This window comes from Daphnia carinata, chromosome 3, assembly GCF_022539665.2.
Source record: "Daphnia carinata strain CSIRO-1 chromosome 3, CSIRO_AGI_Dcar_HiC_V3, whole genome shotgun sequence".
Classification (NCBI taxonomy): Eukaryota; Metazoa; Arthropoda; class Branchiopoda; order Diplostraca; family Daphniidae; genus Daphnia; species Daphnia carinata.
The window spans coordinates 2,585,197-2,597,228 of record NC_081333.1 but is presented as its reverse complement, the minus strand read 5'-3'; the positions used below and the strand labels follow the sequence as shown (position 1 = coordinate 2,597,228).

The window sequence follows — 12,032 nt, the reverse complement described above, 5'->3', positions numbered from 1 at the left end:
GGGGGGGGGGGGGGGGGGGGGTAGTAGAGGGGAGGTTGGAAAGGCTCACGAGCCGATAATATTACCGCGCAGCAGCAACTTTCAGCGACCACCCCGATCAATACTTTTCCCGGGCAACGGGATAGTCTAAGAAAAAAAAAAAAAAGATAAACGAAATGCGCCTGTGCGGAGCGGAAAAGAAGGAATGTTACGCAAATTCAGGAGCGTCGGCGTTGCCGACCAAACTCTTCCTACTCGACTGAGAATATTTTATCGAGATGCATAAAAATAATAAGGGAAAAAAAAAAATTTGTTGTGGTGAGGGAAATCAAAAAGTAGAAGCATCAGAAATCCGCTATGACTAGGAGGAATAAAAACGGACCGGGTTTGATGATACAGGCCAAGCGTATAAGCTACTTGATCAAATAGGAAACTTTCGGCGGCCTTCGCAAAACTTTTTACAGCGCTCTGTGTTTGCGGCCATCAAAAATCGATTCATTCTTAAATTTTCATTTCAGTTTTTTTTTTTTTTTTGCGCATGTACATTTTTTTTTTTCTTTAGTGTTTTGAAATCGGATAGGAGAAGAAGGTTGGAAGCTAAAAAAAAAAAACGTTCAAGATGGACGTGACCAATGATTCACACCAATATTTTGAACGACGACCTGGGATAAGCGAACGATCACAGCAGCAAAAAAAATGAAACAAATTGAATTTGAGCCCGACTGAACAACAGCCACAAACAATAAAACCACGTGGTTGCCAAGCGTGAAATAAAACAAAAAAAAAAATCCTGAACGAAACAAAAGAAATTTGACGATCAATCGGACGACCGAACCCTTCTGGAAATGAATGGAGAAATCGTTACCTTTTATTATTTTTTTTTTTTTTCCCTTCTACTTCTCATTTTTTTGCTTGTACAAACGAAAATTGTCTTTTGTTTGTATGAAAAGCAATGCCGAAGAGCTCCTCATCACCTCCGTACTTTTATTGTCGTCCCGTTGGCTGCGTGCACTACAATAGCGGCCGCTCCATCTCCCTCTCCACACATACACAAAAAAAGGATCGACTCCTTGCAGGCATCATGTCATCATATCGGCCACAAAAGCTCGTGTAGCTTTTAGGAGCATTGTAGGTATTGTGTTGCATCTTTGCGTCACATCAACGGTCGAGTGAGTTTTCTTTTATTACGGCCTTTTTCTTTAGAGCCTATAGATACGCATATATCGGGTCAGCGTTACAAGAGCCAAGCGCAGCCAACGGCATCTGTGGGCCGCCTCGCTTTGGCGTTTAACGGAAGTATGCGGGACTGGTCGGCTGTAGACAATCAACGGGCCGTAACTGTAACATTAGTCGCATAGTTTTGTTTTTGCGGCTGTTGAGTGTGTTGGCTGGCCGCGGTTTAGTGTTACAATTTCTACTATCTAAAACCGCTTTTTAGATGTTTGTTTTGTTTTTCTCTTCTCGATTTCTTTAGCTTGTTTTTATTCCGGTTTTTTTTTTTTTTTTACGTCCGTCTTATCGATGTTGTATAGGCCCTTCAGAGACCGGAAGAAAGACTCATTACTCGAGATCTCCTCTTTTCTATCTTCATGGGAAATGAATCAAGTAAGGATTATTATATTTCGGCCGGCAGCTACGAATGTGCCGCTTTTACAACTTATATATTAAGAAAGAAAAAAACCTACACTGCCGCCAGGGTAATATTGCAGTCCAGCAGCCTCGCAGCTCCATCGACGAGGAGATCCGGGAATATTTACAAAGTATGTATACACGCCAAAAGCGAAATGATCCGTTAAGAAAACAAACATGGAAAACTATCGGATGAGAACGAGAAGAAGGGAAGAACGAAGGAGGGAATAAGAGAGAGAATGAAGAAAAGCTTTTTAGCCAATGGTGGTTGTGTGCGAATGCAACGAAAAATGGGAAAGAACCGAGGCGCAAAAGAGACTTAATGGCTTTCTTTTGCTTCCGGAGAAAACCATTCGCGGCAGTCACTTCTTTTCCTGTTTTTCTCTCCATCTTCATAGAAAGCGAAGGGCCGGCTGTGTTTCTTTCGAAACGGGCACGTTTCATTTTTTTTTTTAAACCAAAGCAAGATCAGTTCATCTTTCCAAGTGTTGGAGCAATAATCTTGACATGCCACCGCCACGATTCACGGACGTTCGCGTGCGTCAAATAAAGGATAACAACTTGAAAAAGACTCTTTCATCACCTGAATGCGTGCCAAGCGGATGCGAGTGTCTACATTGTCCTCTCGTCATCAGATTTCAATGCTCCGGCTACGATTTGTGATCCTCGGGGCGGCTAAAGTTACGCTGGATCCAGCGACCTGCATCCCGTTGCTGTTTGGTACACATTTCACAAGAGACGTTTTTTTTTTTTTTTTGTGTTAAAAAGTACAACATCTTAGTTACCATAAAGGTACGTTGCTTTAGTGTCGAGTAACACACGCGTCTTCGGACAATATAAATACCGACTGGCGGAATGTAAGCTTACCCATCTTGTGTTACATCGCGTTGACAAAGTTGACTGAGTTTCTTGTTTTTGATTCATTCGCCTAGAAGAAGAAGAAGAAAAAAATAAATAAGTCTTTGGTTACACAAGAATACCCGACCAGAAGGATCATAACCTCCGGCCCGGCTACTGGTTTTGGTCTTTATACGCTGGACAGTCGAAAACGTGAGTGCACATCATTGTGTTTTGCATACAGAAATGGAGATATCGATAATAGTCTATTGAACCCATCTAACCTTTTACCGGAGGCGTTTGTTTGATAGTCAGGATAGACACAGACGTACACTCGCCTTCTTCAGCTACTTGAACGCAACATTTACAAGTTTAAACAACAACAAAAAAAAAAATGGATGGAGTGGATTGATCCGCCGACTGGCCGTTTTCCTTTTCAGCAATTAACGTCTTTTTCAGAACGTCATCAAATGCGGATGATATCCGATATTGGAACTCTTTCACGCCATTCATTTTTTTTTTTTCAAATGGATTTTTTTTTTTTACTAACTTGGATATCGAAGGTTGCCGACGAATCCTGAGAAACTAGGCGGAGTCATCGATGCATGCAAAGACTCATCTGAACGAGCAGCTCGTTTGAATCCACTCGGTTCACGCACGATGGCACAAGAATAAAGATTAAGGAGATTGTTTGTGTTATCCTCCATATACTGCTTCCTACGCCAACCTGCAGAAAGAAAAATAAACTTTTCTTTTTTTTTTTTCAATTCGATCCTTGCTCTCCCCTGTTTTCTTCAATCGATATCCGAGTGAGGGAGATCCCTACGAACAAAACCGTCCAACCCGTTCCGCAGGGATGATTCTAAAATAATCAGTGAGTGAGACAATTAGGAATTCAAAAGAGTTGTCGATGTTAAATGGAAAACTAAACTATTGGCAAAATTCATCAAAATTTGGGTAGTTTTTTAATAGGAAAACTGGCGTATAAATCAACTTCAATCATGACAAAATAGTGTGAAAGAGATTAAGATTGAAAATGAGAAAATGAAAATCATCAAATAGAACATTTGTTTTTGAAAGTGTACAACGTTTACCAACTGAGGCTATTCGGAAGGGCAAAAACTGACAATGGGAGACTTTAAACTACATGGAACATATTCTTAGCCCTACCAACTAGGAACGCAATGAGATGTTTTCAATGTTAAGACTTTCTTTTTCACCCTTCCCCTCTTTCTCCTATTTTCATTTCTCTTTTACGACCGTTCGGGGAAAACGGCCAAATGGGCAATGAAATCTTTAGGATAAATTGGGACCATTGGGTAACTTGAAAAAAAAAAAAAAAGAACAAAATAAACACCCAACAAGTCGTTCTTCTTCTTCGGTGTTCAACATCATCCGTATTTCTTTCCCTATAGTCTTGGGCTTTCTAACTGGACGGCGAGCAAGTTAAATCTACCCTCCTCCCTATTAAAAAGAAAAATACTGGATGGGTTACTTGATGACCCACTAAAAAAAAAAAACTCTTCCGGCTCTTCCAAGCACACACAAATACAAAAGCAAAATACAGAACAAAAGAAATTTTTAGGTTCGATTTTTTTTTTCTCTCTTTCTTCGTATCTCATTTCCTTTTTTTATATTCATTCTGTATAACATCGATTCGCTTTTTGTTTTCTTTTTTCATTTTCGGCACATCGTGCGGCTCTGTTGTTCAATCAGGAACACGCAAACAAAACGTTCCACCTTTTTTTTTTCTTAAAGAAGCTTCAATTCTGTTATGAAAAAGAAAATCAAGAAAAATAATAACAAAAGAAACAACCAGGCATTCCGTTCTCTGTTTTTTTTTTAAGGTTGGGGTCGATGATGACGATCGCCATTATCCATTGGCTGGATAAGAGGCGATGACGTTTTCGGACCTGAAAGAAACAATCAGTTATGACTATCTGTGTGTACACATCAGTGACGAAACATTGCACCTGATTGTGGGTGCCGAAGGTTATTTGGTCGCATCATTGGTGCCCTGTTATAATCTCGTCCGTCATCCCAGTCCTGTGGCGAGTGCACTACTCAAAGAGAAGCCAACTGAACATCACAGTTTGCAGTTGTTCTTTCAATATTAATTACCAGTGGTATGAGGAGGATAGAGTGGAGACGGCAGAGGGGAATAGCTCCGAGGCCGCTCTGGCGAGACGTCCCGGCTGCGGCCAACTGAGCGCGGCCTACCACCGTGCCTGCCATAAGGAGATACGGGCCTAATGCAGCAAGAATTAAAATAAAGTTCACTCGAATAAGCCCTGACCAATTTTCATATCAAAACGTACCTAAAAGGATCGTCGTAACGATCCATTCGATCTGAACGATCTGACCGGACGCTTCTTTCAGAGCCTAGGGGTGAAGGATAGCGCCGTGGCGGCGATGGGTAGCGTCTAGGAGGTGGAGGGTCGGCCATGTCCCGTCGGTAATCGACGTCAAAACTGCCGGTGGCAATCATGCCCAGCGGTGGAGGACGGTGGTGATCCGACAGCATACCGGAAGGAGGCGGCGGAATGGAAGGCATCAGGTGCATGGGTGGTAGCATGCCCGCATCGGGCGGCATGAACGGAGCTGGCGGAATAAAGTGCGGTGGAGGGAATAGTGAATCAAAGGGCATGCCGGGCGGCGGAGGTACACCTAAACCGAGTTCCATTCCAGGTGGCGGTGGCGGAATAGGTGGTGACAAGAGAGGCGGATGATCCATCATCGTCAGCTCTTCATTGTTCCCCATCCCGGCTAAAAGTGGACCTTGAATAAAAAAAAATAAAAAAATTCCATTAAACACGTTGGAAAGGTCTCATTAAACGCAGCAAAATTATGCCCAACAGCTGTAGCTAATCGATCACTGAGAGGGGGCAATCATTTTGTGCTTCTTCGCATGGTTCCCTAGTGTTAAGAGAACATATAGAAGCGGAAAAATATCGTTCTGAAAGACGTTCAAAGCATTCAATAGCAATGAAAATTAACCCAGGGATGTGTGAGAACGGATCGAAAGAGGGACCTTTCTTTCCTCGCGTTCTTCCCAACAACTATCGATCCGCGTTAAAGGAATAGAAGCAAATGGGCGCAGTCGTCCATAAATAACTATTCATCCCCAATTTGACTACTATTCGGTTTCATTTTGGCCACTTGAGGAGACGAGGTCACGCTTTGCACAGGTTAATAGAACACACGGAACAGCGGAAGCCACTAAGTGCATAGCCCACGCAAAAAAAAAAACTCCACGTGGCTAAGAAAACTTATTGCATTTCTAAATTCAATTTCACGGGTCAGGGGTGACGGCGAGTGATAGAAGGGGAGGCAGCAATCAAACATGACTCACGCTTGATGACGGGCTTGATCAAGTCCACATCAGCGGCTCCGTTGGCCGTCCCGTTCTCCTTGGCTACCAGCACCAGCGCTTCCTTATCCTTTTCTACTTGGGTAAGCCGATGGCGCAGCTGGGCCGCCTCCTGTTTCGACTCTTCCAGCCGGCGCTCAAGCTGACGGGCCGCCACCCAGTTCTCGTGCGCCCGCTTTTCCTGAGTGGCCAGCCGCGACTTGTAGCTTCGCTCCTGCTCTTCGATCTCTTTCGTCAACGTTTCCACCTGCCGCCAAAAATGCGATTGGGTTTGTCAAACGAGCCGATCCTGATAATCAACACTCGAAAAAAAAGAAAGAAATATGTATGAACCTGTGACTTGTACAACGTCAGGCTTTCCTCCGTTTCGAGTATCTTTTTGACTGACTCGCTAACGTTCTCTTCGGTAATGGCTCGTTTGGCTTCGTGAGTGCCCAATTCCTTCTGGAGTTGTGTTTCCTTCTCTTTGAAGTAGTTCGTCAGAACCTTGGGAGGAAAGAATTCAAAAGGAATAATTGAGTAAATGTCAAGAGTGACAAGCCTATTAATAATAAAAAACTAAAAATAATAATAAACCTCCAATCGCGTTTCGGCTTCGCGTTTATCTCGAGTTGCAGCTTCACAAGTGGCTTGCAACTCTGAAAGCCGTTGCTGGAAGTCGGCCTTCTCAGCGTCGAATCGCCGGCTCTCTTCCGCGTGCGAATCGACTTGACGCATCAGCCTCTCGACGTTCTGATTGGCTTCGGCTAATTCCGATTCGAGCTGGACGAGCGATGTCAATTGCAGGACAGACGGGCCGTCATTGCCCGACTGTTTGAGCAGTTCCAGCGATTTGGCCAGATCATTCTCCTTTGCTTTCATTGATTTTTTCAATTGTTCAGCCTTGTCCCGCCATTCTTCGATCTCCTTGGCGTGCCGGTTGATCTGATTGGACAGCGAACGACGTTCAGTGACCCACGCCTCCTTATCTTGTTTGAGTTTCATTAATTCACCTCCTTCTTGCGCCATCTTCTGCTGATAATTCCGGTTGGACGTCTTCAGGTTTTCGAGGTCGCTCTGCAACGTCTTGATGCGCACTTTATAACGCTCCGTCTCGATGCGGAGCTCTTCCACCTCAGCGCCCAGCGTCTCGTTCTCGGCCGTTTTCACGCACAGGCTGGAATTCAAATTCTCCATCGTCTGCTGCTGCCTGTTGAGCTGCTGTTGGAGTACCTCGACCGACCTCTGCCATTGGTCGTTCTCCGACTGCGACGCCAGTAGTTCTTCCAACATGCGATTGGCTTCCGTGGCCGATTCGGTGGCACATTCCACCTCTTTTTCCAGCGCGTCACGCTCCTTTTCCAAGTTAACCAGCCGCTTAGTCATGGCAACTCTTTCGGCCTCTGCCTGCTCCTTTTGGCTTCGCAACTCGGCGATGCTCGTCTCGTACTCGGACAATTTCGTTTGCGCATTGCTGCTCTCTTCATTGGCCGACTGGCTCTCGTAGAGCTGCGAATCGAGCAAACTGATGCGCGATTTGAGCATTTTCTCAACCGATTTATTTTGCACAGAGTAGTAGAGGGTCAGAAAGATCACCGTGGTGACGGACACTAGGAGTGCGGGATAGAGGCTTGCCTTGGGTAATGCCTCACTTGTTTCCATCTGGCTGAAAGATGCAATTAGCGTCGATAAAGGAAGTGCGAACCAATCGAATAGGCTTTCGCCGTTTTGCTCCTGTTGTTGTTGCTCTTGCAACAGCCGATTTTTCTCCATTTCTGCACGGAAGATCTCTTCCACTGGAATGTATTCTGGCACGGCGGCTGGCTCTTGCACAGGAACTTGGTTTGGCAAGTGTCCCACTTCTTCTTGTGGACCTTGTTCCAGAACGGGAGGGACTTGATTCAAGTATTGCGAGGCTGCTGGTGGCAATGGATTGGATTCCTCTACAACAGGGGGCGGAGTGGCTTGATCTGGCTGTAATTCTTGTGTTGGTTCTGGAACGACCTCCATCGTTGTCGTAGGTGGTGACACCGTCTCCACTGATGGTGCAGGTGGCATTTCTGTTGGAGGTGGAAGTGGCATTTCCGTTGGCGATGGAGTTTCTATCGGTGGTGGAGTTACTACTGGTGGAGACGCAACCTGAGGTTTAGGAACTGGAGGCTTGTAGTGATGGCCGAATCCCGGAATGTATCCAGGAATATGAGAATGTCCATGCCCATGTCCATGTCCGTGATCATCATGCCCGTGATTGTGATGATCGTGATCGCCATGGCCGTGATGGTGATGATCGTGGCCGTCATTTCCATGATGATGGTGAACGTGGCCGTCATGATTATGATGATGATCGTTGCCATCGTGAATGTGACCATGGTCGTCGTGATTATGGTGATGATCATGACCGTCATGCTTACGACCGTGATGGACTTGGTCCTCCTGTTCATGTGCGTTATGGACATCTTGCTTTGGCACGTCTGTTGGATTTCCCAGCTTTGCACAGTCTTGCGTGTCGCAGAACCCATTGACGTCCCTGTTGGGAAGATCAACTTTTAGTGACGGTTCAATTTCTTGCTTGAGCGTGGGATCCATGGATGCGATCTGTTGGAGTAAGTGCGCTGGATCTGTCGGTTCGGCCTCATTTTGTTCTGTTTTTAGAGGCTCTTCAGTGTCGCTTAGTCCTAACCAATTTAACGCTGAATCGAGGAAACCTCCACCGGATCCCTCAGTACCAGATCCTTTACTTTCTTCGCTTTTTCCCGCTTCAGTTGGTAAACTTTCTGTATCACCTGTGGGTGGCAACGGTTGCTCAGTAGTTTCTTCCACTATCGACGATGGCGTCTCCAGTGATGCGGCCTCCACCTTTTCAGAATCTTCTTTCGTCGTTGACAGTTCTGGTACGTCCGTCTGTGTTTCAACAGCAGGTAATTCAATAGATTGTTGGCTTTCTAGACTACCATCTGTTGATGAAGATATTAAATTAGCTTGAGGTTGTTGTGAATCTGAAGAAAGAACAGCCGGTTCAACATGATCCCCTGTCGGCTGCTGAATTTCTGCCATGGGAAGGATTGCAGAATCGGAATCAACATCTGGAATCGAGGTAGTGGATTCGACCACGACCTCTTGAGTAGGAACCACATCATCAGGTTTGGTTTCATTCACATGTTCCAAACTATCATCGATAGAAGAGTTTGTTTCTTTCACTTCATTGTCAGTTTGAATAGATTCGACAGAAGATTCTGTTGGGGAAACCCAACTCTCCGGTTGAGATGCATTCGAGTCTTCCCCAGGGATATCATCAAGTCTTCCGTGATTGATTTCATGGACATCCCGAACGCTATCGAAAGTTGCATTTTCTTCTACAGGAAGCTTGTCGACCACGACGCCAGGACCCTCTTCAATAAACTGAGATTTGTTGGAGATTGGCGTATCAGCGACTGCTGCCTGTTCATTCTTGATCAAAGAGTCGTCAATGCTTTCTTCTAGTGAATGAACGTGTGGAACATGAATTGGAGAGCTGTTGGCAACGTGCAGATCACCTATTTCAATCATAGGATCCACAGCAGGTGCCTTTACGATAGCATCAACGTCAGCCACTGTGACCGAATCTGAAGCCTTGAGATCCAATGGTGGTTTGTCGGTTGCTTTCTCCACTACGTTGACATCGTCGTCATCAGTTTCGTCCTCTCCTTGATCGTTCGCATCGTTTTCATCAGTTTCATCGCCTTCTTCATCATCCTCACTATCAACTTCAATTTCTTTCTTGTCTTTCTCAGTATCTTCTATCGTAACAGATTCTTTTAACTGTTGAACAGGTGGTTCACCAAGTGATGCAGAATTTGTTGAAACTGGTGAAGGTTCTTTAGTGCCAATATCATTGATGTCACCGGATGCTTGAGTTTCGGCAGTTGGCGTAACAGTACTGGCTTCTGTCGTTACAACAGGCTGGATCGCTTGCATAGGTGGCTCCTGCAATGGTTTTGGTTGACTTGGAACAGACTGCTGTGGCACTGTCAACTGGGGTGTCTGCTGCATTGGGACAGGTTGGTTTGGCAGTAGGTTACTATTGTGGTGTTGGGGATTTACATGTGGCAACGAAGGCTGTTGATAGGGTCTGAAATTTTCCTGTGGAAAGCCTTGCTGCATCGGAAGCTGGTGGGGCTGCTGCTGTAGTGGCTGCTGCTGTTGAGGAATGAAAGTTGATTGGACATTTGGAGGTTGCATCACAGATGGTTGGATTAACTCTGTGGGTACGGTGTGGCTGGGATTTCGTAAAAAAATTCTCATTTCTCTTACAAGCCTTTTGGGTATGTAACCCCTTTTTCCTCGCACCTATAGATGAGCACTTTTGTCATTATTTTCTTTCTTTTGTGCTATTTTGTTTCAAATTTTGGAGATTTGATTTCTTACCTCAGCACCCCAAAGCTCCTTGTTTTGACCAGCCTCTTTACTATATATGGTGACTTCATCTCCTGCATTGAAGGAGAGTACCATAGGTTCAATACTTTTGTAATTTACTGACGCAACACCTGAAGACACAGCTCCTAAGAAAAGACAAAAGGATCCAAAGAATATTTTATTTCATACAAACACAAAAGGTTTTAGATAATTAGGGTTGGTTTGAATGACGTCACAGAAATTCAATTTCGCTGATGTAAAATACTTGGAAACGAAACTCACCTCGACATTCTGGATCAGCGCAAAGTCTCCAATCCGATATGGTGCCATGAATATAAGGCACGACAACGAAAAAGACAAGGAGTAGCAGAGAGTAGTTCATAGTTCACATGAAGCCGGAGTATGATATTTGATTCAACAGGAATAACTTTCAATTTCCTACGAAATTAAAAAAAATGATCTGCCCTAAATAAAAAATACACCGCTATCACACGTAAGAAAATGTTTGCCACATCAAAATCAGCTGAGATCAGTGTAGTTGCCAGTTTTACTAATCTCCATCGTGCGCGCTTTATGTGACGTTGGAACTTGCACTTGGAATCGTCTGCGACACCGTAAGAAGAAACGGGCAGCATGCTGGACACGTACGAAGCTGGACAAATGGACTTATCGTTATCCCTAATCACAAAACCATTAAAAACATTATGATGTGCGTGAAGTTTAAAGTCGTAGTACATACCGAATGTTCGTTATCTCGTTATACTCTTCAAGACGTAAACGGTAATATTTTTTTCCGACCTACATTTTCAGACAGCAAGAAGAACGTTGCTGTAAAGCTAAAGTTTTCAGTGAATCGCTTTTCACGACTTGCAATGCATTCTTAGCTCAGTGGTAGAGCGTTGGTCTCGTATGTGAAATTGGTCAACCAAAGGTCGAGAGATCCTCTCAGGAGGCAATTACGACCAAAGCGATGTGGATGTCCTCTAATTCTAACAACGCGTTTTAAATTTTACCACTTTCTTTATTTCTACATAATTGTACGGTCGGCCTGAAACGATAGACAGAACACACTTTGACCTACCAGGCTTCGGGTATCAAAGGCACGTGCGGGCATGGAGTCGTACGAAGCTTTATCTTGTTATGTTTGACATATTGGAGTGAAGCGGTGGACACCATAGAGAAACTCGTTATTATGGCAGGTGTCATTGACGTATGTACGTCAAAGGCCGCCTTCCTGACCACACCCTCACCATATAGCGCGTATAACTTGGTTTGTCCATCTCAGACGGCCAGAAATTCAGCTGGATCGATCGCCTTAGCAAAGACTTGGGTTTCCTCTGAAACTGGAGACTGTCACATAACCGGCATGTCTGTGGATAGGACCGTACATCGTTACGAATATCGGGCAACAGATCGATCCATTATATTCCCGTATTTACGATATAGTATAACACGGGATGAGCATCTCAGCATTGAAGAAAACCCTTAGAAACTCACGCAATATTTTGTTTAGACATGTGCTCTGATGCTTTTCGTGAAACCGCAAGCGAAACACAGAGATCCACTTACCTTTCGAGGGATTTGGTTTCTTCATTGTTTTGTTCGGCAGTGATGTGTACTAATTATGCGTGATTAGGGCATAACGTGATGAACGTAACATCCAATCAAGAATATTGCGAAACAGTTTATCTAAGTCCAAATGTACATTCATAATTTTAATCCTGTGTTATTTCTTTAGAGATGCCCTGTGCAAGAAATCGACACGTTCGGATCATCAGGAGTTCTTTTTCCACATTAGTAAATGACGTCGTTGCTGGTAACAGGTATGCAATAACCACATAAGGAA

At 44.4% G+C, this 12,032-nt stretch overlaps 2 protein-coding genes across 4 annotated transcripts in view; one reads left to right on the top strand and one right to left on the bottom strand.

The window, feature by feature from the left end:
* Window positions 1-10,664, bottom strand: part of LOC130693415 (transport and Golgi organization protein 1-like) — a 41,380-nt gene extending 30,716 nt beyond the window's left edge. The window contains exons 1-9 of one of the 3 annotated variants that reach the window (XM_059494676.1): window positions 10,469-10,663; window positions 10,199-10,332; window positions 6,392-10,120; window positions 6,149-6,301; window positions 5,789-6,062; window positions 4,764-5,211; window positions 4,567-4,694; window positions 4,419-4,505; window positions 4,032-4,358 (exon numbers count right to left, since the gene is read on the bottom strand). In XM_059494676.1, coding sequence (XP_059350659.1) covers window positions 4,288-4,358; window positions 4,419-4,505; window positions 4,567-4,694; window positions 4,764-5,211; window positions 5,789-6,062; window positions 6,149-6,301; window positions 6,392-10,120; window positions 10,199-10,332; window positions 10,469-10,568 — 5,124 coding nt within the window. In that variant the 5' untranslated portion in view covers window positions 10,569-10,663 and the 3' untranslated portion in view covers window positions 4,032-4,287. Of the gene's footprint in view, window positions 1-4,031; window positions 4,359-4,418; window positions 4,506-4,566; window positions 4,695-4,741; window positions 5,224-5,788; window positions 6,063-6,148; window positions 6,302-6,391; window positions 10,121-10,198; window positions 10,333-10,468 lie in introns of those variants that run through there. The other 2 variants (XM_057516545.2, XM_059494677.1) reach the window with 2 other exon arrangements.
* Window positions 1-11,733, top strand: part of LOC130693436 (flotillin-1-like) — a 33,730-nt gene extending 21,997 nt beyond the window's left edge. The window contains exon 12 of the mRNA XM_057516582.2: window positions 11,722-11,733. The gene's annotated coding sequence lies outside the window, so the exon portion shown is untranslated. The remainder of the gene's footprint in view (window positions 1-11,721) is intronic.
* Window positions 11,734-12,032: the final 299 nt, after the last annotated feature.